The sequence below is a fragment of the Elephas maximus genome, chromosome 23 (genome assembly GCF_024166365.1).
Source record: "Elephas maximus indicus isolate mEleMax1 chromosome 23, mEleMax1 primary haplotype, whole genome shotgun sequence".
Lineage (NCBI taxonomy): Eukaryota > Metazoa > Chordata > Mammalia > Proboscidea > Elephantidae > Elephas > Elephas maximus.
This window is the reverse complement of record NC_064841.1, coordinates 27,994,585-28,022,026: the sequence shown is the minus strand read 5'-3', so window position 1 is coordinate 28,022,026 and position 27,442 is coordinate 27,994,585. Positions and strand designations below refer to the sequence as shown.

Here is a 27,442-nt window from a genome sequence, read left to right as displayed (position 1 = left end):
GCAAGGGTGGGGATCTGGGGGCTATGGCTTAAGGGGACTTCTAAGTCAATTGGCAAAATAATTCTATTATGGAAACATTCTGCATCCCACTTGGAAATGTGGCGTCTGGGGTCTTAAATGCTAACAAGCGGCCATCTAAGATGCATCACTTGGTCTCAACCCACCTGGATCAAAGGAGAATGAAGAACACCAAGGTCACACGATAACTATGAGCCCAAGAGACAGAAAGGGCCACATGAACCAGAGACTTACATCATCCTGAGACCAGAGGAACTAGAAGGTGCCCGGCCACAACTGATGACTGCCCTGACAAGGGAGCACAACAGAGAACCCCTGAGGGAGCAGGAGAACAGTGGGATGCAGACCCCAAATTCCCATAAAAAGACCAGACTTAATGGTCTGACTGAGACTAGAGGAATCCCGGCGGTCATGGTCCCCAAACCTTCTGTTGGCCCAGGACAGGAACCATTCCCGAAGACAACTCATCAGACATGGAAGGGACTGGACAATGGGCTGGAGAGAGATGCTGATGAAGAGTGAGCTACTTGTATCAGGTGGACACTTGAGACTGTGTTGGCATCTCCTGTCTGGAGGGGAGATAGGAGGGTAGAAAGGGTTAGAAACTGGCAAAATCATCAGGAAAGGAGAGACTGGAAGGAGGGAACGGGCTGACTCATTAGGGGGAGAGTAAGTGGGAGTATGGAGTAAGGTGTATATAAGCTTGTATGTGACAGACTGACTTGATTCGTAAACTTTCACTTAAAGCACAATAAAAATTATTTTTTAGAAAATGCAACTGTAAGATACTTTAATTCTAAAAAGGCTTTCAATGCTGCCCATTTTCTGGGTCTTAGATGTCTCCTGTTCCTCAAATATTTCTTAGACTCAACCATATGTGCTCTTTCCCTGCCTTGGAGCTTGCTGACGTTTTGTTTACACCTCCCTTTTAATCTGCCTTCCATTCAGTTTCTTTTTGTACTTATCTCCTTTTTTTTTCCTATCTTGCTGTCCCCATCCGTCAACTAATTTTAAATTCTTTGAAACAGGGTCTGTCTTAGCAATTTTTGCATTCCCCCAGTGAACCTCACACAAGTGCTCAATAGAAAAAATAACAGAAATGTGATCCATTTTTTGATTAGTAAGATAGTGAGCAAAGGAGTTTTCATCAATGGCTTACTGGTCACAGAGTGTCTTCTCTGTGCGTAAGACACCCTGCAGTTCTCTGGGACCCTCAGCAAATAAACTCCCCCCTCAGGACAGACATGGGCATGCTCTCGCTCTCTCTGGGTTCCCTTAATATTAGTAAAATACTCATTGTTAATGTGATACTTTGAAATTTGAGCTGCATATGTGGATTTATATTTCAGCACCTCGAGTGACACAGTTAGAAGGAAATGCATGTGAAATTCTATGGGAGACGGTACCACCAATGAAAGGCGATCCTGTCAACTACATTCTGCAGGTATTGGTTGGAAGAGAATCTGAATACAAACAGGTAAGAGCCAGTGTGCATGGCAGATGTGTGGCTTCCCAAAGTCAGCTGGCTCCATGCCTCTGCTCATTACCATGAGTGACTCAGTGACCAGTGAGCTACGGTTTTCCTAAAACCAGTGGTAGAAGCTGCCTAACATGTTACCTAATTCTTTAGGGTATGTAAACCCTAGTTTACACTTCACTTTGCAGCAGATGACATTCATCTTAAATGTTCATCTCTAAAGCAGAGCTTGTCTTATAAACGGTTAGGTTTTAAGTTCTATATTTGTGTTCTATACTGCACGTGATGTTTACGAGCATTCACGTCTGTATGTAATCGAAACCTAAAATACCTGTGGTTTTACTACAGAGGGGAAATGGGCTTCAGCAGTTACTGTTGAGACTATGTCCTGTCTGCCTTTATTATAGAAGTTCTAATGGAAGGATAGGGAGGTGACCCATAGGCTCTTGAGGCCTGTGATTCCGAAGCTCTAGGTTACTGCTTGTCACCCTTTAATTTATGTATGACACACCTGGGGATCCTTTTAAAATGCCAGTTCTGATTCAGTAGGTTTGAGGGGAGGCCTGAGATCCTGCCTTTCTAACAGGCTCCCAGGTGATGCAGGTGCTGGTAGTCCGTGGATCAGAATTAGAGTAATGAGGCTATATAGATCACGTGACAAATCCATGCAAGAAAGAATGTAATTGGAATGTAGCCTGATAACAAATTTGGTTTTAATCATTTTTCACACCCTTTGTGAACGAATTTTCCCAAAGCCCCCCATGATCCTGTCACTTGCTGTGAAGGACTCCAATGCCCTCTTGCTTCCCTGAACCTGATGCTGTTTTAGAGTAAATAACTTTACATACATGACTCTTTCATCTTTCCTTCAACTGTTTATGTGAAATCGGTATATAAATAATACTGTTATTCCATTAGGAACACCAAGGCCCATTCCTTACCAGCACTTTTAATTTGAAAAAACAAAACAGAGCAAAACCATTGCCATCAAGTCAATTCTGACTCATAGTGACCCTATAGGGATAGAGTAGAACTGCCCTTTAGGATTATCAAGGCTGTAATCTTTACAGAAGCAGACTGCCACCTCTTTATCCCATGGAACAGCTGGTGGGTTTGAGCCACTGACCTTTAGGTTAGCAGCCGAGCACTTTGACCACTGCACCAGCAGGGCTTATTTAATAGGGGCATGTATTATATCAAACTAAGAAAGTTTGAAGGTAAATGCCACCTGTCCTCTGATGCGTTAGCACAATTTGTCAAGTCTTGTTAATTCAGCTATTGAGGCTTCGGGTATACAGACAAGGAGAAAATAATTTGATTCAGAGTTTTTGTTAAATTGCTCACTGGTGTTTCATATGTAATAATAAAGAATACTTGCAAATAAAAATGTGTAAAAAAAAACCAGAGTAAAGATTGGTGCACATTGCTGTACTTTGTTAATATGAAGTGTCAGACAAAAGAATTAATTGTTTTAAACCCATCTTGTAAAAACTTTATTTTCAAAATGGCATCCACTAGTATTGATTCATATCAGTGGAAGATGGTATCACCAAAAGTTTTCACTACTCCTCTTAAATCAGAGTAAGGATGCCATAATTTCCTCTCATCATTCTATACAGTAGGTCCTATTTTAGAGTAAATAACTTTATGTACATGAGTGTTTCATCTTTCCAGAAAAATATGATTGGTGTTAGGAGCTCAACTCAAATAGCGAGCAGGGGATTTTCCTCACTAGATTTAGTCAGCTTTTTTTTACCACCAATAGCATTTGTCCTGTTCCATAAAAAAAAAAAAAAAAGCAGTGTAAAAATGATTAAAAGATGAGGTGTTGGGAAATTTCACAGCATATCATTTGACACTTAACAGTAATTCATTTCCTAATAGTACATTCATTACACGTTCGTCAGTGTATTTTGAAAGCTTTTTATTCCATGTACCATACATTTCCACCCTTTCTTGGAAAAACATTCTGCTTCTCAAAGCTCAGTGATTGATGTTACACAGCTGAAGAAGCAGCATTATTTGTTCAGTAGCTTCACATGTTCGGCATTGCTGGAATATAGGCGGATCCATTCAATAAAGCAGATCTTATTGGCCGATTTAGTGTTTGAATCTGCTGTTTGTTTAATGTTATATATTTAGATCCATGGGCTTATGAATACAATGTAATAATTTTTAATCATATATATGCCTTGGAATATTTTTGTTGTAAACATTTGTAGATAACAGTACTACAGAACAGACTCAGTAGATGGGGTTAGCATTCCCCATGTGACCACGTAGTTACTACATTTACCAAGAAATGATTACAGCGACTAGCGGCACATGAAGAGCCGCAGTTGGGTCAGGGACAGTTTGTTCTGGGTTTTTTGCATCTCCCTATTCAGTAAGCATTATCTTCAACCTGATATTTTGAGTGCTTCATTCACTTGTTTTGGACATGAGATAGAGAATGGAACCTATTTATATTATGTGTGCAGAGTAATGGTTAAAATAAGTACAGCCCAGGGATAACAGGCAATGGCCATCGAATGCATAGAGGCAAAGCGAAAGAAAATGAGGAGTACTCATTTCTGTGCATCTGCCTCCGAAGAGCGCCGGCTCTCCTGGTGCTCTGTGTGTACCTCACTTACAGCGCTAACCAGACAGGACCCGCCAACATGGGCTTTGTTATTCATGGTTCTGTTCCCAGGGCTGGCACACAGCATGCACTCTGTAAATGTTTCTGGCATCTATGACAGAGACAGTTTCAAAGTAACAGGCTTGTATCTGTAGTGGCGATAAAGAATAAACTTCATCTTGGAGTGGATTTATAATTTAGGTATAAAAAATCACTCATAAAAGGAATCTGTCCTTCTCCTCCCCAAGCTTATTTTTACAGGCAGATGTGGCAAGGGCCAAGGCTTTTTCTGATTTTTTTTTTTTTTTTTTGCTTGAAACATTGACCTTAACTTTCCCTTGGTCCTAGCTAACCAGTGTAATTTCACTTGTTATATGGTGTGGGAGAAAGAGCTGGTGTTTATCATTAAACAGTGCATTAACTTAAAGTATTGAATCCTCCCCTAAAATTTTACTCTGCATTAGAATGCATGCATATGTAGATTTGGCTTTTCCACATTTAATAAACATCCCAAGCACAAGCTTTTTTTCAGGAAGTTTTCAGCTTCTTTTCAAACAGCATTAATTGTATGGCATTTCTGAAAAAGATGAAAATTGTATCTGTATCCTTCTGAATTGCACAAGATACAGCATAAAGACAGTTTATATACACATAAAAAGAAAGTAAAGCGAAATGATTCAGATTCATAGCCCTGTACAGACAGCAATAGTTTTTACAAAAAAAAAATTGAATAAAAACATCAAAGATGAGAAAAGGGTCAGCAAACTGCAAGAAATTATTACCTGTTGGCAGCTTAACATTTGTAAGAAATTGCAGTTATTCTCAGGGATCAGCTTCATTACCTGAACAAGGAAACATGTGAAGCATCTGCTGCAAACGTTCCACAGGCAACCTCATGGCGTCTCTTTATAAATACATTGTTATTTTGTATCATTTTTAATGTGCTACAAGTATACACAACAAAACCTTCAGCATTTCAATAGTTCCTACATACACAATTCTAGGACATTGATAAGCTCTTCATATTGTACAACCCTTGTCCTTTTTCCTAATTTTTTCTACCACTATTAACATAAATACATTTGCCTCCCAGCAAAAAGTCCCCTTCCTCCACTCCTTGTAACCACTAATAAGCTATGATTTCTATATATTTGCCTATTTTATATAAGTGAGGTCATACAATATTTATCCTTTTGTGACTGACTTATTTCACTCAGCATGTTTTCAGGGTTCAGCCATGTTGAATCATGTGCCAGGACTTCATTTCTCTTTACGGCTGAGTAATATTCCATTGCGTATATGTACCATACTTTGTTTATCCATTCATCCGCAAGTGAACATTTAGGTGGTTTCCACCTTTTGGCTATTGTGAAAAGTACTGCAGTGAACCTTGGTGTACAGGTTTCTGTTTGTATTCCCATATATAATGTCATTTTTTAAATGTATCATTTTTAGAATACATGTATGTTAGAATCCATGTGTTCTTCATGGGATCACATAAAGTGCCCTGAGAGAAGATCCTCTCGTGACAGAGCTGTTTCAAAGTCTTTGAGTCTTGGAGCCTCCGTGTTTTTTAATGACCTTCCACTCTGTTCCTTAATGTAGCAATTTAAACAATGAGGCTGTGATTGTCTCATTGCATAGTTTTTAATTTTTCCATGAAGAAAGGATCAAATTCAAAGCAATATAAGGATAGAGCAAGAAGGAGCTATTTTAAAGTCAGAAGGAGATATTTAAAAGTCATCATTTATTTTACTGATTCTTAATTTTCCTAGGTTTACAGGTCCCTGTAAGTATTTGATAAAGGCCAGGACACCTTATCCCAGAAAAATGCTCATTATACCAAACCAGACCCACTGCTGTCCAGTCAATTCTGACTCTTAGCGACCTTGTAGGACGGAGTAGAACTGCCCCATGGGGTTTCTGAGGCTATAAATCTTGACGGAGCCAGACTCCCACATCTTTTTCATGCAGAGTGGCTGGCAGGTTCAAACCGCTGACCTTTGGATTAGCAGCTAAGTGCTCACCACTACGCCACTAGGTATATAAAACTCCTCTTAAATTTTTAGATAAAATAAAATGTGTATCCAGTTTCATGGAGTCCTGGTATAAGACCCTGGTGTATTGAGAGACAGGTGCTTTGTATTGCTTGGGCTGCCATTGTCATAGCATACAAAACAGCACAGTCAGTGTTCTCCGCCTTCTTAGGGCCATTGTAGTGACAAACACGTACCTGAAAGAAGCAGTTCTGTACTAGCTACCTTCCCTGTCCCTCTCCTGTTCGAAAATAAAGATGCCTGCCCAGCATCTTGCCCTGAACAGAGGAGGCCTGTGGGTTAGTGGGTTCTATCTTGAGCTGGGGGAGTAGGGGCATGGGGTCAAGTCTGCCTTCCATGTTGTTGTGTGCCATTGAGTCAATTCTAACTCAGAGCAACCCTATAGGACAGAGTAGAACTGCCTCATAGGGTCTCCTAGGCTGTAATCTCTACGGAGGCAGGTTGCCACATCTTTCTCCCTCAGAGCAGCTGGTAGGTTCAAATAGCCAACCTTTCGATTAGCAGCCAAGCACTTAACCACTGCACCACCAGGGCTCCTTCTGCCTTCTATAGTTGTGTGGTATTGAAGGAATTAATCTGCCTCACTGAGACTCACCTCTCTCATTGTCAAAGTGGGGATAATAATCTTTTCACTCAGAGGGTTACTGTGAGCATCAGACCCCTTCAGCCATGAGAAGGTGCTGTGTAAATAGTAATGCTGTGCAATTATGCTTCCCTTCCCAGTTCTTGGGGGAAGGTGACATTGGTAAAGAGGTGCAGGCATTGGCCCAGATACAGACCCTCCAGCAGCTCAGCGTGTGCTTTTGCCAGTGATCATCTCTAAGAACTCTGTTATTTAAAGGATTTAGCTAGGCAGCATGTTGCTCTGAATTTAGGGTCATGGACTCTTCGTTTCAGTTATCTGAGTATTACTTTAAATCCTGCCATTCTGGAATAAACATGTCAAAATTAAAATATGTTGTTCATCAAATCAGAAACAGAAATAGTCCTTGTAAAAATAATATTGCTTATATACTTACTGCAATAATATGATTAGTTACTTCAATAAAGAAAATCTTAAATGGAGCTGTGCCTTTTAAATTGGATTGAGGCAAGAGGAAAAGCCCTTAATGGGGCCCCAGTAAAAATGAATGAAAACAAAGGGATAGAACCAGGGGTGGATTAACCAATAGACAAGATAAGCGTGATCCTTATCTTGCTTACTAGATCATCTATAGTGAACAGTTTCACGTTTTTTTCACAACATCAAAGATTCTCCTTCTAGGTATAACAGGCATCTGTCTCTTTCCCAGCCCTACAGCTTTTTCCTACAGAATCAAAGCCTCTTTTTAAATTTAGAATCCCCGATGGGGTGGATGACCCAGTAAGCAAGGTAAGCACAGGCTTACTTGTACGAATCAATCTGTAGTGAAATGATTCACTACAGATGATCTGGTAAGCAAGGTAAGCACTGTGCTTACCTTGCTTATTGGATAATCCATCCTTCGATAGGATGGCTTGCTGGCCTGACGTGGAAGGCTGCACCATCCCAGGAAAAGTCACCTCACTGGAGGCACAGCTGTGTTCCTAAGTACTGCTGAGCTGTAAGCACCCATGTGAACAGCTGTGGACACCAGGCCAGCATCAGGGCCCCACTTCCCTTGATTCCTGCAGGTCACATGTGTAGTCATCCCCAAGATTCCCTGACATCAAGTGTTTTGTTTCTGAGTGTTTCACGGGATTCCTGCAAGGGACTCAGCGAAGTCTGATCCGGTAGCAGTGTAGTGCTCTTTACGTATGTATTGTTATGCTGGCATTTCTTAAATGCCTGCAGCGTGCCAGGCCCTGTTCTAGGAGGTTGCTGTATGTTATCACATTTAATCTCCCCCATAATCCTAGGTGGTATTCTTCATTTTCAGGTAGGGGGAGTGATTTGTTTCTTATCTACGGAAACATGGTACCTTTAAGGAATAGGTGTTAAATAATGAAATGACTCCATGGCAATAGGTGGTTTTGATATTATCCAGGGCTTTTGAGTCTCGCATGTTTGTTTTAAATATCTGTCAGTTTATTTGCTAATTAGCATAGATTGGCCAGTGTAATAACTCCGTTTATTTTCATTTAGCTATGTCAATTGGCTTATTCTATACCCAACCATGTAATTTAAAAAATGCGAGTGACATTTAATTTCATTAAGGCCCATCGCCTTTACTTTCTTCAAACCTGAAAATTCTTAATGTGTTTCTCTGGAATAGTCTTTACTTCTCTCCTGGGAGCTGTGACTGGCTTCACTCCATTGGGCCCTGTGAATTTGTTGGCCTGAGGATTTTGTAATCAGACCCGTGTAGACAAGCTGTAATTACACACGCTTCCACACTTACATGTTCATAGAGCTGAAAGAATATTCAAAAGTTGCCGTATTTGGAACACCTCAAGAAACTATTCACAGATTTTTTTTTCTTCAAGGCCTATTTAAAAATACTTTAAACTGCTAACATAAAGATATTTCATGCAGTGTTTTTTCCACATTGAAAAAGAAAATTTCAATCTCTTATGAACAGTTAATAAAATGTAGGATCTAAGCAGTCTAACTAGCAGAGCACACTGTAAGAAGGGGAACTAAATTGACCGAGTACCTACGATGGGCCAAATCCTGTGCTAGAACTCCCTGAACTTTGTATCATTTAATCCTCCCATCCAAGGAGCCCTGGTAATGCAGTGGTTCAGCACTCGGCTGCTAAACAAAAGGTTGGTGGTTCGAATCCACCCAGTGGCTCCGTGGGAGAAAGGCCTGGCAATTTGATCCTGTAAAAATTGCAGCCTAGGAAACCCTATGGGGCAGTTCTGCTCTGTCTTATAGAGTCCATATGAGTCTAAATTGACTCGATGGCACCTAACAACAGGAACACTCCTTCCAGCAACTTTGAGAGTTGAGGTTTTTATACTCATTTTACTGGTAAGGCTGTTAAGGCTTGTGGGGTTATGAATCTCCGAGGTGACACAGCTGGTGAGTGGCTGCACCATAATTGAAACCAAGAGCCAGCTGATTTTAAGTCCAGTGCTCTCTCCGTTATCCACCACTGCCAGAAGTCCCCTGCCCTGGGCCTGCTTAGGTGCTTTGACCTCCCATAGACCCCAAATAATCTGTAGCTGTAGGAACTCACACAGTGGCCATGTCATTTGCCCTAGTTACTGGGCTATCATTCAGCTCCATCCTGCTCCTGGATAATTTGTCCTTGTCTGTGCCAGTGTCACACTGCCCTGAATAGTTTAGATTTACGCTGCATCCTGAGATCTATGCAGCTAGTCTCTTTCCTCCCCCTTGCCCCCCAACACTGTCTTTTCTTCTCTTAGGAGAGTCTTAGCTATGAGGCCTTAGACATATTTTTTATTTTTAATAATTTTTATTGTGCTTTAAGTGAAAGTTTACAAATCAAGTCAGTCTCTCACATAGACATATACTTTTTAATGACAATATATTTAAAAACATAATATTCTCAGGCTATAGAAGAGTATAATGAGAAATGAGGTAATAAGAAAAAAAAAAATGGTGTAAATTCCATGGCTGTGATTATTTCAACAGAAACAAGTCAGTTATCAAACCTCAGCAACCCGAATCCTCAGGAAATGGGGCGTTGTTTCACTTTTTGCTTAGCAGAGAATCTAAAAGGCCCATATTCAAAATTAAGCATTGTAGGATATTTCTAAAATACAGTAGAAACTCCATGATTTCTGTCAATTCACTGAAAACAACTTAGCCATTGTTGATGGTTTCGTTGTTTTGCAGTGGTGGCTGTGCCTGTACTAGACTCCTTCTGTTGCCTCTGTGTGTCTGTGTGTTTTAATGCTCGAGGTTTACGTTTGTTTGTTTCCCGCACTGATCCTCATTTTTCAGTGTGGTGTCAGAATATCTACTGGGAGTACCTGAGGGCTCGATTAGAGAACAGTTGCTGAGCATCTTCTTTGTTCAAGTCATTGTGCTGGTTGCCATGGAAATATGGAGACAACAGAGCACAGTCCCAAACTGAATATACTTAATCCATCTTAAATGTAAAAAAAAAAAATCTAAATGTTAACATTGTTTTGGCAGTGCTTGTGAAAATGAGAGCTGTTCCAATTAAAGCAATAAGAATGGCTTTAAAAAAAAAAAAAAGTATTTACGAATTGAAGCCTAACTTTTGATTGATCTTGTTAAGGGAGTTCCCTTCAATTAGGAATTTGTTTATCTTTTGCTAAGCTTTTTGCCTAATGATACAAGAAAAGAAGCATTTCTTTGCTTTCTTCATACGTTTTCCAAGACCTTCACTCTAAGGATTTAGAGTTGAAAAGTTCCATCGGAATTAATACATGAATTTTCTCTTCAAGATTCTCTCAGTTGGGTTTCTGGGAAATTAAATATACTTGGGCCACCTTTCATAGAGGGATCTAGCCATGCAAATTCTAGAAACCATAGAAATAATTTAAAATAAAAATATACATTATATTCACTTTCAGAAAGTCTCTAGAACATCTTTAGGAATTGTCAAGTGATTTTCTACAATGAGGTCATTGATCGATGGCAGAAATTAAGAGGCTTCATCACAAAAATGCTTCCCAAGACCTTGCTTGGCATAGACTCGGGGGAGCTACTGTCCATGACATAAAGGAAAAGACTGTGTTTATGATGTCCTTTTCTTTATGGGACAGCAGGGCTCACAATGGAGTGATCTGAAAGATGTTTAATGGAAATACCTTTAAGGGGAGGTAGTAGGATTATATGGAAAGACAAAGTCAGAGGCCAGGTGAGCTGAACTCAGTGGCACAGTCTGTAGCCTCAGTTTATCTCTAAAATGGAAGTAGCAATACTCACCTTACCGAGTAATCATGAGGATTAAATTCAGTGAAATTGATAAAGAATTTATCGCCAGTATATTCCTTTCACAAGTGTTTTTCACATATATTTTCTCATTTGCTCCTCAAGACTTAGGTATTGTTACTATCCCCATTTCAAAGATGAGAAAACTAGGGCTCAAAGCTGTTAAGTTACTTGCCCAAGATCACAAATCTAGTAAGTGGCAGAGCAAGAATTTAAAGCTGGGATCCTAAATATAGTTTTGTGTTTAAAAAGATCTTATAGGACAGAGTAGAACTGCCCCATAGAGTTTCCAAGGAGCGCCTGGTGGATTCAAACTGCCAACCTTTTGGTTAACAGCCAAGGCACTTAACCACTACACCACCAGGGTTTCCCAAATATAGTTTTTGTGCTTAAAAAGTCTGTTTATTACCTCCCAGTGGCCAAATAAGACCAGACACAGCTCCCTAGTTTGCCCGGAGGGAAAAAAAAGAGCTCCAACAGCTAAATAGTTTTTTACCCTTGTTAAAAGTAAACGACTATTTCAAAAGGTGTGGGCTCCAAAAGAAGCAATGAAAGAGGCATATCAGTAAACCTTTATAGCTAAGGCTTAGATGACAGCTGGTTTCCAACATGATAAACATGCCAACATTAACTTATCACTTCCATAGAGTGTCAGAATGAATTGTATGCCTGGAACATTGCAGATGGAGAAACCAAAGCCCCAGATAGCAGAATTCAAAAGGACCTGCTTTATCCAACTGCTGTACTACCCCCATAGGGTGCAAAGCATTCTCTCCATGAATGGTCCTTATAGTTTCCAAGACTTGTCTCACAAAATACCAACTTTAGCATTTTAGATTGTAGAAAGTAAAGAACTTTAAAAGGTCTCTTCTGTTAAGAAGAAATGTACACCATTGTTTTCCTCTGAGACCCATATGTGTTAGAAATTGACCCATGGAGAGATGGTCCCATCGTGGTGTAGTCTCAATTCTTGAGTAGCAGGCTTGGGGTGATCACCATGACAACATGCTCACCTTAAAAATCTTCATTTAGACTCCACACTGAGCTATGAGAAAGGTGTGGTCCCCTGATACTGCCGGGGGTTTTCTTAAAACTCTTCGGTTTTTAGTTGCTCCAGCCCAGCTGTTTGTAATCGCAGTTCATAAGGCACATGTCACAGCCTTTAAAGAAACAGGGTAACTCTCCAGGAGAAACATGCTTAAGATATTATAAAGCAGTTATAAACCTGGAAAAGTATAAGAAGCAAACGGAAAATAAGACACGTTAAGTGTACTTATGAAGTTTGAAGATGAGAGAGGAAAATCTTAAGAAAAAGGTTGACTGGGTGAACCCTTGAAACTATTGCTCTAAGACAGTCTTTAAACCTTAAACCAAAAATATCCCCTGAAGTCTTTTTAAAACCAAGCAGTAGTTTAGCTTAACCAGTAAAGAATGTCTTCCTTGAGCATTATGCTGTTTTAAGATCTGTCTATATGGGATCAAGGAAACCCTGGTGGCGTGGAAGTTAAGAGCTATGGCTGCTAACCAAAAGGTTGGCAGTTTGAATCCACCAGCCACTCCTTGGAAACTGTATGGGGCAGTTCTGCTCTGTTCCATAGGGTTGCTATGAGTCAGAATCAACTCAATGGCAACGGGTTCGGGTTTTTTGGTTTTATATGGAATCAAATGAAAAGCAGCAACTCAAAAGATTAGATAGGAAACTGAGAGGGCAGTACTTTTATGTTAATGTGGGAGGAACAACTCAGAAAAGGAGGGTGAGAATGGTTGCAGACTTATAAGAATGTAATCAGTGTCACTGAATTGTACGCATAGAAACTGTTGAATTGGTGTATTTTCTGCTGTGTATATTCCAGACAACCGCAACAAAAATAAAAGGCTATCAGGTGAACTTTGGAAGCCTGGCCCCCTTTTTATACTCTAAGATTCCTTTGCTGTCTTTCAAATTGCCCATCAATAAACTTGTGGAGATGAGCCCTGGTGGTACAGTGGTTAAGCACTTGACTGCTACCAAAAGGTCAGCGGTTGGAACCTACCAATCGCTCTGTGGGAGAAAGGTGTGGCGGTCTACTTCTTAAAGATTATAGCCTTGGAAACCCTATGGGACAGTTCTGTTGTGTCCTTTAAGGTTGTAATGAGTCAGAGTTGACTCAACAGCAGTGAATTTGGGAATGCGTGGACAGTGCCTTTGTGTTCACTGGTAGAATGTTCTGCTTCTTGGTAGAACTTTGCACACTGGATTTTAGAAACAGGTAGAAATGTTTGTAGATTCTCAGCAACTCTCTATAGCTGAGATTTTTAGAAATTTTCTTTCCTAGAGGATTTGTATTAATGGGCAAAATTGACAGCTTTATAAAAGTGGCCTGTCAGTTCGACTTAGGATTATTACTATGCATCTAGATTGAAAATGCCCATATCTATTGCTTTTAATCACTGTGTTTTAAGAGAATATTTTGGATTTTTCTAAGTTCTAAATAGTAATAACAACAAACTCTTTCTTTGCAATTACTATATACCAGGCATGTTCTAAGCATTTTGTAATTACAAACTCAGTGCCATCATATAGAAAGGGCTCAATTAAATTTTCTTTTTTAATTACACATCAGTCAAATCTCTTATTGATGTGGGTTAGTTCCAACTGGTTTTATCTTGTGTTCGTTCATTAAATTTAATATAACTATAAATTTCTATGTAATTTTAACCTGATTACCATTTTCTATAAGATTTTTGAGGATCAATATCACTTTGATGAAACAGTCTTGGGAGAGGCACACCTCCCCACCCCCTCCCTCTTGAAAACTCCTGTTAGCTTTAGTCAACTCAAAGGGTGACAGTTTCTGTCTAAATAAACTGGTAGTTTTTAAGTCCTAGCCTCGTGGTTGTTATATTAGCATTAACAATGGGGAAGAAAGCATCCCAGTTCCTTAACAGAGGAAAGCAGGTTGGTCATACGGAGAACAAACACTCAAGAAAAATGTTGTTCTTATGTAGCCTCTTATGTTGTTCTTAGGTTTCATGCCCATTATGTACAACGGAATGAAACACTGCCTGGTCCTGCACCATCCTCACAATTGTTGCTATATTTGAGCACATTGTTGCAGCCACTGTGTCAGTCCATCTCATTGAGGGTCTTCCTCTCCCTTGTTGACCCTCTACTTTACCAAGTATGATGTCCTTCTCCAGGAACTGGTCCCTCCTGATAACATGCCCAAAGTACATGAGATGAAGTCTCGCCATCCTCCTTTCTAAGGGAGCATTCACGTTGTACTTGCAAGACACATTTGTTCGTTCTTCTGGCAGTCCATGATATATTCAGTAGTCTTCACCAACAGCATAATTAAAGGGCATCAGTTCTTCTTTGGTCTTCTTTATTCATCGTCGAGCTTTCACATGCATATGAGGCAGTTGAAAATATCATGGCTTGGGTCAGGCACACCTTAGTCCTCAAAGTGATATCTTTGCTTTTTAACACTTTAAAAAGGTCTTTTGCAGAAGATTTGCCCATTGCAGTATGTTGTGTGATTTCTTGACTATAGATTCCACGGGTGTTGATTGTGGATCCAAGTAAAATGAAATCCTTGACAATATCAGTATTTTTCCATTTATCTATTATGATGTTGCTTATTGGTCCAGTTGGGAGGATTTTTGTTTTCTTTAAGTTGAGGTATAATCCATACTGAAGGGTGTAGTCTTTGGTCTTCATCACTAAGTGTTTCAAGTCCTCTTCACTTTCAGCAAGCATATCATCTGCATGTCACAGGTTGTTAATGAGTCTTTCTGCAATCCTGATGCTGCATTCTTCTTCATATAGCCCCCCTTTTCAGATATTTGTTCAGCATACAGACTGAATAAGTATAGTTAAAGGATACAACCCTGATGCACACATTTCCTGATTTTAAACAATGCAGTATCACTTTGTTCTGTTCGAACAGCCGCCTCTTGGTCTATGTACAGGTTCTGCATGAGCACGATTAAGTGTTCTGGAATTCCCATTCTTTGTAATGTTATTCATAATTTGTTATGATCCACACAGTCGAATGTCTTTGCATAGTCAATAAAACACAGGTAAACACCTTTCTGGTATTATCTGCTTTCAGCCAAGATCCATCTGATGTCAGCAGTGATATCCCTCCTTCCATATCTTCTTCTGAGTCTGGCTTGAATTTCTGGCAGTTCCCTGTCAATGTACTGCTACAACCATTTTTTAATGATCTTCAGCAAAATTTTACTTGTGTGTGATATTAATGATATTGTTTGATAATTTCCACATTGTTGGATCACCTTTCTTTGGAATGGGCACAGATATGGACCTGTTCAGTTGATTGGTCAGGTAGCTGTCTTCCAAATTTCTTGGCATAAACAAGTGAGCACCTCCAGCACTGCATCCGTTTATTGAAACATCTCAATTGGTATTCCATCCATTCCTTGAACCTTGTTTTTCACCAATGCCTTCTGTGTAGCTTGGACTTCTTCCCCTGGTACCACTGGTTCTTGATTATATAGTACCACATAAAATGGTTGAACATTGACCAATTCTTTTTGGTATAGTGACTCTGTATTCCTTCCGTCTTCCTTTGATGCTTCCTGCGTTGTTTAATATTTTGCCCATAGAATCCTTCAGTATTGAGACTCGAGGCCTGAATTTTTGCTTCTGTTCTTTTCAGCTTGAGAAATGCCAAGCATGTTCTTCCCTTTTGGTTTTCTATCTCCAGTTGCTTGACATTTCATTATAATACTTTGTCTTCTCAAGCTGTCCTTCGAAATCTTTGTTTCAGCTCTTTTAGTTCATCATTTCTTCCTTTCGCTTTAGCTGCCCTACATTCAAAAGGCATGTTTCAGAGTCTCTTCTGACATTCATTTTGGTTTTTTTTTTTCTTTTTTCTTTCCTGTCTTTTTAATGGAAACCCTGGTGGTGTTGTGGTTAAGAATTATGGGTGCTAACCAAAATGTCTGCAGTTCAAATCTACCGGGTGCTCCTTGGAAACTCTATGGGGCAGTTCTACCCTGTCCTATAGGGTCGCTGGGTCTTAACTGACTCAATGGCAGTGGGTTTGGTTTTGGTTTATTTTTTGTCTTTTTAATGACCTCTTGCTTTTTTGATGTATGATGTCCTTGATGTCACCCCACAACTCATCTGGTCTTCCATCATTAGTATTCAGTGTGTCAAATCTTTTCTTGAGACAGTCTCTAAATTCAGGTGTGACGTACTCAGGGTTGTACTTTGGCTCTCAGGAACTTGTTTTAATTTTCTTGAGCTTCAAATTGGACTTGCATATGAGCAATTGATGGTCTGTTCCAGTCGGCCCCTGGCCTTGTTCTGACTGATGATATTGAGCTTCTCCATCATCTCTTTCCACAGATGTAGTCGATTTGATTCCTATATATTCCATCTGGCAAGGTCCACGTGCCTAGTTGCCATTTATGTTGATGAAAAATAGTATTTGTAGTGAAGAAGTCGTTGGTCTTGCAAAATTCTGTCATGTGATCTCTGGTGTCATTTCTGCCTCCAAGGTCTTATTTTCTACCTACCAATCCTTCTTCTTTGTTTACAGCTTTTACATTCCATTCACCAATAACTACCAATGCATCTTGATTGCATGTTTGATCAATTTCAGACAGCAGAAGCTGGTCAAATCTTTAGTTTCTTCATCTTTGGCATTAGTGGTTGGTGCATAAATTTGAATAATAGTCATATTATAGCTAAAATATAAAAGATAGCTAAAATATAGAAGACTGACAATGACAAACGTTGGTGAGAATGTGGAGCAGTTGGAACTCTCACACTTCACTGATGGAAGTGCAAAAAATGATAGAATCACTTGGGAAAACTATTTCACAAAGTTGGATGTAAGCCTACCCTGTGACCCAGCACTTCTCCTAAGTGTTTATCCAAGAAAAATAAAAACTTAGGTCCTCAAAGATTTGTACAAGAATGTTCATAGCACTCATCATTGTATGAGACCTCTGAACTAGAAAAAACCAAGATGCTCATCAAAAGGAAAATGAATAAACTGAGCTATAGTCATATACTGGAACGCTACTGAGCAGTAAAAGGAACAAACTTCTGAATCACTCAGCAACATGGATGAATTTCATCAGCACAAAATGATGCATACTGTATAATTCGTTTATCTGAAATTTTAAAAGAATAGGCAAAACTAATCTACAGGGTGGGAGGTATGGTATCTTGATTGGACAGTATTACATGGCATATTCAATTGTCAAAAATCATCCAGTTAGAAACTTTGCATATTATTGTTATGTTCATTATACTTCCATTTTTTTAATGTTGACTTGTTCTGGGGACCAAAAACAGAGTCCTTGGTAAGTAGTATATCATTTTCTGATATAGTAGCCTAAGTTGTTATTAAAATTCAGTTAGATTCATCTTTATTACTTAAAATGCCAGCTGCATTACTAGCCCGTGCCTTCTCTCTTCTGTCAAAGTTAGAGTCACTTTTATATCATGTTTTATTCAAAGTAGGTTGGAATACCTTTTAAAACCAAGCCAATGTCCACAAGGCCCCAGTGTTATATGGTTATTACATTAGAGACTACAGTTTTGTTATAAATGAATTGACCAGGACTTTTCCTTTTCCTGAAGGTGTACAAGGGAGAAGAAGCCACATTCCAAATCTCAGGCCTCCAGACCAACACGGACTACAGGTTCCGCGTGTGTGCGTGTCGTCGCTGTTTAGACACCTCTCAGGAGCTAAGCGGAGCTTTCAGCCCTTCTGCGGCTTTCGTACTACAACGAAGTGAGGTCATGCTTACAGGGGACATGGGGAGCTTAGATGACCCCAAAATGAAGAGCATGATGCCTACTGATGAACAGTTTGCAGCCCTCATTGTGGTTGGCTTTGCAACTTTGTCCATTTTATTTGCCTTTATATTACAGTACTTCTTAATGAAGTAAACACACCCAACAGAACTAGAGGTATGAATTTAATTGATGCTACACATTTTAATACACACATTTATTCAGATACTCCCTTTTTTTAAGTCTTTTTGTTCTTTGATTTATATACTTCTCTTGTTTTACAGATTTAGCTAGAAAAAAAAATATCAGTGTTTTGGTGCACCTTTTTGAAATGCAAAACTAGGAAGAGGTTAAACTGGATTTAAAAAAAAAAAAAAAAGGAAACCAGATACCAAAAGCTAGCTTTCTTATATTTTCTTTTAAATTTATAGATTTGCCTTTATTCTGTTCTTACTGATGTCTTTTGCAAGCCTTTGATTTTTTTTTTTTTTTAACGTTACAGTTTAGTAATTTATATTCACCTGTCACTTGTGTCTTGAACATCTATATGTGTAAACAGGAATCACAGTGTGTGTAGTTACAGGGCTAGGGTTTCAGTGATGTCAGAGGAGCACCGCACACCACCACCGTACAGAAGCTGTGTGCACTAAGATGGGCTTCCCTAAACGGGTTCCATTTTGTTACTCAATTACTTAACTGTGTTTAGCTCGTTTAAATCAAAATGTGTACTTCAATTGAAAATGTTTTAATAATCTGTATTTCTTATGATTTTAACACTATGAGCTGCCTGTATACAAAATCAAGTAACCAAAATGCACCTATAAATTGTGGAGCATTGTAGATTTTTACCACGTCGATTCATAGCAGTAACTTTACGAGGGCATTGTGCAATAGTTAGTTGTTTCCTTGTTCAGCTATTTTAAAAGCTGCTTTAACGTGTTTGTTTGTCTTTGTATATAACTACGTGCTTCTAATCTAATCACTAGAGTAATTATATTCTGTTATGTTTGACCAGAATTATATGATGAGAACTGGTGACAGTTTAGTGCCTCTGCCCATTGTCCATGATTTACACTAATTGTGAGCAATCTTGTAACGTGTCAGCTCATTATTTTTGAAAGATTTGCCTTTAGGCTGTTCTTTGAGGTATCAATGAAGTGATTGAATTTCAGTACCTTAATTCAGTGCACATAATACTAATCTAATAGCAGATAAAAATTGAGAAAGCCCAAAAGCGAGTCCTCTAAATTTGTAGTTCCTATTTCTGTGGGGTTGACCTGGCCGTGTATGGAGAGCAATGGTATTTGGCGGTAAGCACAGGGTGTTTGGGGGTCAAGAAGCCGAGATTCTCTCCCTGGATCTGTCACTAACTTGCTGCGTGACCGAAACATGTCACCTTTACCTCTGTGCCTCAGTTTTCCCATGCATTAAAAATAAAATAAAATGGGGATTCTAATGTTTGTAAGTGCTTTGAGATCCTTGATCAACAGGTGCTATTGGAGTGCAAAGTGTTACTCTTGCATGTTTATTTTGAGTCATGAGATAATCAATTTTAACCCAAAGTCATTGGATTATTTATATGAAGTCCATAATGTTCGAGTACCTCAGGGACATTTAAGAGTTGGAGGTGCAAATATATTCCAAAAGGGTGCAACAGACACAGTGTATCCCCCCTGCTTCTGTTTTTGTATATTTTTGCTACTTGGTTTTTCTCAATCATAGCTACTTTGTGCTTGGTCTGTGTTGTCTAAGATGCAGTATCCTGTACTAGCTTATAATATTCCCATACCAAAGTCATGGGGAAACCAACATTATTTTGTTTTTGGTTTATTTATACTATATTCTGCATACAGTACTTTAAATGCCAATTACAGTGCAATCTTTATTTATTGTAAAAATTTTAAAATGTACTTATGTACTAATTTTCCCTTGTAGCATGTTATTTTTTGTGCGTGTGTTTTATACTTTTGTAATTCTAGGTCACTCTTGTTCCTTGGCAACATCTGTAGTATTATTAATCTTCTGACATTTTCTTGCATTTTTAAGGGTAAGAGCATCTAGTGCATTAAATGCCAAAAGAAAAAAAAAAATCCATTATCAGTGATTGAAACGTTTACATGTACCCAAAAAACCATAATCATCTCTTGAAAGGTAGTGGTAAGATCAATGAATTATTCTGTGTGCCTATATTGATGTAGTAAATACTAGAGAGTTCTGTATTTTGTTATTGACTATAATAATCAGTTTAATTAGCCTTGCAAACTAATGACATCAAGGTAATATATTTTTGCCAAAGTTCTGGCCTTTCAAAACGTATCCCTCTATTTACATAAATGTGTGATGTGATCCACTCTGACATTGCATCTGCATTTTCTGAGACGATTTCATGCAGATATTTAGAGAAGAAGGTATTTTTTAAGCAATGAAGATTCAACTGAGTACAAAAACCCTACTGTTCACAAAGAGAAACATCCCTTTTTGGTACACTTCAGAACTGCTGCTATAAAGAAGTTCTCTGAATTGGTTGTCTTCTTGAAAATGAAATTAGGCCAAAGTTGTTAGGAAAATTTGATTGTTTTGAGCTTTCATACTATCCGTTGAACCACCAGAAAGCTGAAGTGTTTGAAATACAAGCTGACGGCACTTTATTTTATTGCTCTCCATTGTTTGGTATTCGTTATAACCCCTCAGTCAGGAAATTATTATTCTATATGGCACTGTGTTCTATCACGAATATGTATATGTGATATTGATGTATAACTATATATATTGCCATTACACAGGAACAATAAAATAAAGTGTTATAGTAACCTTGTTTCTTTACCCCTTTGCAGGAAGTAGGAATGAGTGAATGGCTTTCTGATGGCTCTGACTCTTCTGTCTGTCAGATACATCCCTGGCACAAGAAATCCCAGTCCCGTGAAGCAAATGGCCCTTGTCCTCAAAGAAATGGTTTAAAAAGAAAACTTTCTTAAAATATTTTTTTTTCTTATTATATGCCTTGTTCTTATCAACTTGAAATGTTGGCATTTTCTAACCTTGTTTTGTTGGCTACAGTAATTCAGTATTCCTGTCAAAATTGAAAAGTGCCCTAATTGAATGTGTTTTGAATGTTATCCTTGCACAATTCTTTAAATTGAAAAACAAAATGTTTTACCTCACTGTTGGACATACATTCCAAGCTTTTCAACTCTAGGAGAAAAAAAAAAAATAATCATATGTTTTCCTGTATTGTAAATTTTAGACTTTCATACACATTGTATTAAAACTGCCATATCAATTTTAATGTATAGATTTTGCAAATACAATGCTATATGTAATACCTAACTGTATCTGTAGTGTATATGTAATATATTTATGCCCAATAAATGTTTTAATTCTTTCTGACTTAAGTAGGGTTTTTCTGCCATTAATAGGATTGCTGTTGTTGTTGTTATTTTTTTTAAAGCTCAAACAACATCCCAAAAGTTGCCAATTCAAATAAATGCCTTTAGAGGCCACGCAGTGGCGTAGTGCATGATGCTGGCTATGTCATCTGAAGGGCAGCCACAACTCAACTGCTGCTGAGTAAGACAATCACATGTGCCAGTATTTCCAAAAAAGCTTAAAATTCAGATTCTGATTTAAAATCTCCTGATTTTTTAAAATAATTTGTCTGAATCGTTTATAAAACTTTATATGGGCCAACTAAAATGTGATTGTGGACTACATAGGCCCGTGGGCTGCCAGTTTAAAACCTTTGACAGAGTGTGTGTGGATAGCATACCTCTTTGCCTAATATTTCATTTATATGACCAAACTCAGGCATCCACATATACCTCTGTCGGCCTAGCACCCTGGGTGCTCCCTCCTCTGGGTCTCATTCAACAACAACAGCAATAAAGCACATTGTTCCTACTATGACCGTAGTTTCATCATCAGGTTAGATTGTTTTGCTAGGACTCTCTACTATCTTAAGTTCTTTATATTTCAGGGTTGGGGAAATGTTTATAACTCAAACCTAACATACAAAGAATGGCAGTCATCCTTATGGGTAAAGATGACAAATTGAACAAAACAAATTTTGCGTGCTCCTGACACTCCACCAAAAAGAAAATATTTATTTTTTAAAGTCACAACTCCCTCACGATGAAGTAAATGGGAGAGAAGTTATTGGCACCAGAATTTTGGAAACCTGACCAAAGAAATATGAGTTCTAAGTTAGCAGAGGGAAAATTTGAGAGCCAACTCAGCTTACGTGCAGAATGCCCAGAAGGCTCAAAAAGTGGCAGCATATCCCTTTCAAGTGTTGCTGGGAGGGTCTAAAATAGAATTGACTGAAAATTGTTTAAGATGCAGTTAGATTCCCAGAGCTGTTCTCCATTTCTTTTAAGCTGGACAACTTCATCTCTATCACACTTGCAGAAGCCTGGAAGTTTATCCTCAGGAAAAGGTAAAAAATACAAGGTCCCTAGAACTGAGAGACACTATCCACAGTTGAAAGTTGAAGGTACAATACCAATAGTGGGGATTAATGAACTGAAGCATACAAGAGGATGTCAGAAGAGTTTCACCTGAAGAACCTCATGGACAAAGAAAGATCTTCATGAAAGGATTCAACCAGATCACCCTTTGGTAGTGCTTCTCAACACTAGCTGCACGGTGGTATCACCTGGCAAGCTTTTTAAAATTCCTTTATCCAGGCCACATCCTAGGCCAATTAAATGGATATTTCTGGAGTATCAGTGTTTTTGGAGCCCTGATGGTACAGTGGTTAAGAGTTTGGCTGCTATCCAAAAGCTTGGCAGTTCAGATCCCACCAGCTGCTCCTTGGAAACCCTATGGGGCATTTCTACTCTGCCCTATAGGGTCACTGAGTCAGACTCATCTCAACAGCATTGGGTTTTGTTGTTTGGTATCAGTGTTTGTAACACTGCCTAGGTGATTCTACTATGCAGCCAAGATTGAGAGTCATTGCCCTAAAGTGAAACTATCAGTCAACAATCTCATATCAGCTTTTTAGTCTGCCATCTTAGAGTTAACCTGGCATCTGATGAAAGCTTCTAACATGAATGAAAAGACCAAAGCCAACAACTTGGAAGAACCAGAGACTACAGGGAGAAGAAGCCTCAGAAAAACTGCCAATCTCCAGGGAGATGAGAAAAGATAATGCATCTGTAAAATAAGGATAGAATCTATTGACAAGGAACTCTTGAAAAAAGGGAAATGTTCTTGAAAATTAAAATTCGGTGGTAGGGTTGGAAGCTGAAATTGAGCAAATAACCCAGAAAATAGAGGAAAAAAAAGGATTAGGATCAGTCCGAGATGTCCAATACCCAAGTAATAAGAACTCCTGAAAAAAAGGAAAAATGGAGGGGAGAAAATCATCAAACACACGTGTTTCCAGGAAGAAAGCACAACACAATGGATAAAAATAGGACCTTTACTAAGGTATGGCATCTTGAAATTTCAAAAAAGTGGGTTTAAGAGAAGAGTCCAAAAAAGATTTTAAAAAGCAGGTCACATAGATTTGGAATCAGAGTGGCTTTCAGACTTCCCAACAGTCAGTAATTACTTCAAGATTTTGGGAAAAAAAAGATTTCCCATCTGCCATACTCAGTCAAGTGTAAAGGTGTCATAACATCTCCAGAAATGCAAGATCTCAAAAATTTTGAGTCCATGCATGTTTTCTCAGGAAGCTGCTAAAGGATATGCTCTCCCATATAAGCGGATAATCTAAGAAAGAAGCAGCCATTGGATTCTGCCTTCTGTGTTCTCATGCAGGTCAGAAGTTGGCTCTCTTAAGGTCCCTGGGTGGCACACACTTTTGCACTCAGCTGGTAAGCAAAAAGTTGGCGGTTTGAACCCACCCAGCAGCACTGCAGAAGAAACGGGCCTGGAAGTCTGCTTCCATAAAGATTACAGCCCAGAAGACCGTATGGAGCAGTTCTATCCTGTAACATACGGAGTCTCCTAAGTCACAAATCAACAGGAAAAACAAAAAAATTGACAGAAGTTACTCTCTGACCCTTTGCCCCAAAATGATGTATGCAACTTTCACTTTGTTACCTCTTCCCATCCCCAGTCCTCCTCTGTGCATACACACACACACACACACACACACAGACTAAAAAGTGATTATTTTAAACGAACCTCTCAAGATCTCTTGCCTTGGCTAATTAAACCTAACAAATCTGTGTACAGATTTAAAAAAAAAAATTTTTTTTTTTACAGATTACCCTTTATTCCATCCATGTGGTGATGCAAGACTGTAAAAAAAAAAAATTATAGTAGGAAAATTGCTGAAATATTTCACTTAAATCCCTATTAGTTTCCATTAAATTTTCTACTCCTTAAAGAAACATGCACATCCTTGTTGCTATCCAACTGTAATCTTTGCCTAGATGAAGAATTTTACTTTTGGATTTTTAACAATGACTTCCAATCTGAAGCTATAAAAAAAATAACGATGTTTACATACATTAGAAAGCTGATGTTTGTTGTATTTTCTTCTTGAAAAAAACTTAAATGTTTCTCAAGGCATAAAACCAATACATAAGTGACATTTTTGAAAATGCATAAGACTGACGTGGAGTTGGACCTTCCTATATTGTGGTTTGAGTGACGAGTGACTTGAGTTTTGGTATCTGCTCATTTTCTTCTCACTTTATACTTTAAAGGCAAATTGAAGATATAGGTAGTACAATAACCTTAATGTAAACTAAACACCAAATATTTTCTTCTGATGCTTAAGTGCGAATACATACAAAGAAGTCCAGAAGGATACAACCTAAATTCATAACTTGGATTAACCCCAAGAGGGAATGAGGGGGTGATGATCTAAAGGGATTATAGTCTTAACTATAGGAATGATGTGTTAACTTTTAGACCAAAAAAAAAAAAAATTCTGTATTTGTGCAATCAAAATTTTATGGCACACAAAGCAAAACTATATCAAAAAGTAAACTCCCCTTTTTCTGAGTCAAAGGATAACTAAAAGTTCGTTCTTAACTTATATCCCAAGAACTGAAGGTACATATTTTTTGCTTTGTATCCAAACAAGTTATAAGAGAAATGTGTTCAGTTCAGATAAATAAGTTTTCTTGCATACACGAGCCGTTGAATGCCTGTGCTTTTCAGTATACCAGTGTTTCCCAAAGTGAGGAAGTATACAAGATCATTTTAAATGTTACATGATTTTAACATTTTTCAAACTGTGTAGTTTTTGTGATCTGTATTAGGAAAAATGTAACTGTCACATCAAAAGAAAAACAGATCAAAGTGGATATAAAAAGAAGTCAAAGGAATCTAGCAAGTAAAAAGTACAGGTGCTATTCAGACATGGTAGATATCATGGGGCTTCTAAGCAAAGGACTGAAGGTTGGGAACAATGCACCATGGAGTGCTGCTTCCTAAAATACAAATGGAGGTATGTAACACATCACATTTTTAAGTTAGCATCTGCTAATACTTTTTTTTCTTCATGTAAACAGAGCTCTGCTTTCGGAAAAGGGGAGAGGGAGTGGGAAGAAAAATCAGAATCTATACTGAAGTTGAAATTGAACTGAACGAGAAAGTCCATGTAGCTGATCCCTACCAGCCTCAGTAACCTGCTTACACCCTCTATCTTACTGCGTATTTTCATGTTCACTACTTACGAATAGTCATAATTGAGGATACATAAGATGATTTTGCCAAAACTCTGATGGTTTTCTGATGTCATTTTGCAGAGCCATAGGTAACATAAAACAGCTTTGGGTTCTGCACTAGGCCTGGGGGAGAGAAGGAGAGCGTAATGGGTCTGTAATGTTTTGTAAGCCACTCCTTCCTCCCTTCTCTGGGCAGTGAGCTAGGGAACACCTTCTCTCACCCCCAACTGGTTCTCCAGAAGTTGCCATGCTCTTCCAAAGCCCTTCCGCAGACTTCACTACTTTATTCTTGAAATGGGTCCTTGGCCAACATTGGGGTCTCATCCTGGATTTGGAACGAAGACTCAGTCTTGCTCCAGTGGCTGAAACTGTCAGAAGAAAAGCTTGAAAATTTTGGGCGATCGTATTTTCTCCACGTGGGGAAAGCTAGTATTCACTGAGATAAAAGAATGAAGCTGGCAGGAAAAGAGAAGCAAAGAAGAGGGGCAACGATAAGATACCGGTTCCCTAGTTGAAGCCCAGTTCATTCTGTTCTTACGTTCACTGAGATCCTTTCCCTAGTTTCTAATAAATTTCCCTTTGTGTTTAAGCTAATTGGACTTAGCAGCCAGAAGATTGCCAACTAGGACAGAAAACACTTAGCCCTGTTTCATATTGCAAAAGGGACTTGTTTAAAGTAGGATGCGTTGTATGCGAAATGTACAACCTCAAAGTTTTCTGTGCTGGGAATTCATTCAGATTTGGCCTTTTGTTTCTTGTGGGGTTTTTTTTTTTTTTTTTTTGTATGTTTTCTTTTACCCTTCAAACAATATAGACAACTAGTAAAACTATATTAAAATAAAAATGGACTAGAGCACCAAACACTTGCAGTATGTCAAGTACTTGACATGCATTATCTCATTTACGCCTCCCAACAACCCTCTGAGGTGAGTATGACTCTTGCTTTGTACACTGGAACCACAGGTTCCTTGAGTAACTTGGATAAGGCATGTGAATAAGTGCTGATGGAGGATTAAATCCTGGCTCTAATTAATTTCTGAGGTCAGTATGCTTTACCCCTGTGCTGTATGGACTTCCTGCTGAAAAACACTACAGGGTATTTTCTGTTGTGGTCTGTTGTGTTTTAATTGATGTGAATAAGAATGGTGCCAGCATTGGACTTTATTTCATAAATGTTGTGGTGTTAAGGTTTAAAAAAATATTAAAGGACCAGCAGCTGTAGCTTTAACCTTCGGTCTCGAGTTGATCCCTTCACTGCCATCCTGATAAAAGATATCATGTGTACTCATCCAAGAGTCAGGTTTTTAACTAAGGGATGATTGTCTATAAAGAACAGACTGAGTATCCCCTGAAACAAAAAGTGATAGCTCTCGCTTCTGAGCCTTGGTTGCCTCCTGTGGAAAGCAAGTTGAGCTACATAACCTCTGAAGTTCTTAACAACTCTATGGCCCTGTGGAGATTGGACTCTTCTGAGGTAGGACCCCTTAAGAGATGGATTCCAAACTACAGTTCCTTGATTGAATTAATCAGTGGACAGTCTACATGGTCTTCCACACATGTGCAGCCTTCAACTTGAGAAGATTGCACCAAGCCCTGTGAACATCTGAAATTTGGGTTGCAAAATGCCAGTCAGGAGAGTTGTCCAGCAGCCTCAGTACTCCTACTGCCTAGGGAACACACCATGTTTCTACAAAGCTTATTTCAGATGTGACCACATAGGGATTAAGAAACTTAAAAAATAGTATAGAAAAGGATAAACATATGGTACTAAAGGAGTAACGGGAAAGGAAGTGCTGGGCTGAGTTCTAAAGCTATGGGTGTTGAAATGACAAGGGAATGTGCTGAAGCAATCCCAGGAATTCTTGCTAGGTTTCCTCAGAGGAGCCCTGATCTCTGGCCAGTGTACTTGTTCACCAAGGTGCCTGCCCATTCTAAGGTATTCGGCCTTGCAGTAATGTCAGTCCCTTCAGAACCAACCCCAAGATTTTCTTTCCTTCTATCAGTTATCGGATTTCTTACAAGAACCTGGTAAACATCTTTCTGAATTGGTT

General features: G+C 38.8%; 1 protein-coding gene across 4 annotated transcripts in view; it reads left to right on the top strand.

Moving 5' to 3' along the window:
- The window catches only part of FNDC3B (fibronectin type III domain containing 3B), a 391,440-nt gene extending 370,304 nt beyond the window's left edge, over positions 1 to 21,136 (top strand). For 3 of the 4 annotated variants that reach the window (XM_049867190.1, XM_049867192.1, XM_049867191.1), the window contains 2 exons: positions 1,368 to 1,495; positions 17,608 to 20,197. In XM_049867190.1, coding sequence (XP_049723147.1) covers positions 1,368 to 1,495; positions 17,608 to 17,919 — 440 coding nt within the window. In that variant the 3' untranslated portion in view covers positions 17,920 to 20,197. Of the gene's footprint in view, positions 1 to 1,367; positions 1,496 to 17,607; positions 20,198 to 20,597 lie in introns of those variants that run through there. The other variant, XM_049867193.1, reaches the window with a different exon arrangement.
- The last annotated feature ends 6,306 nt before the right edge of the window (positions 21,137 to 27,442 follow it).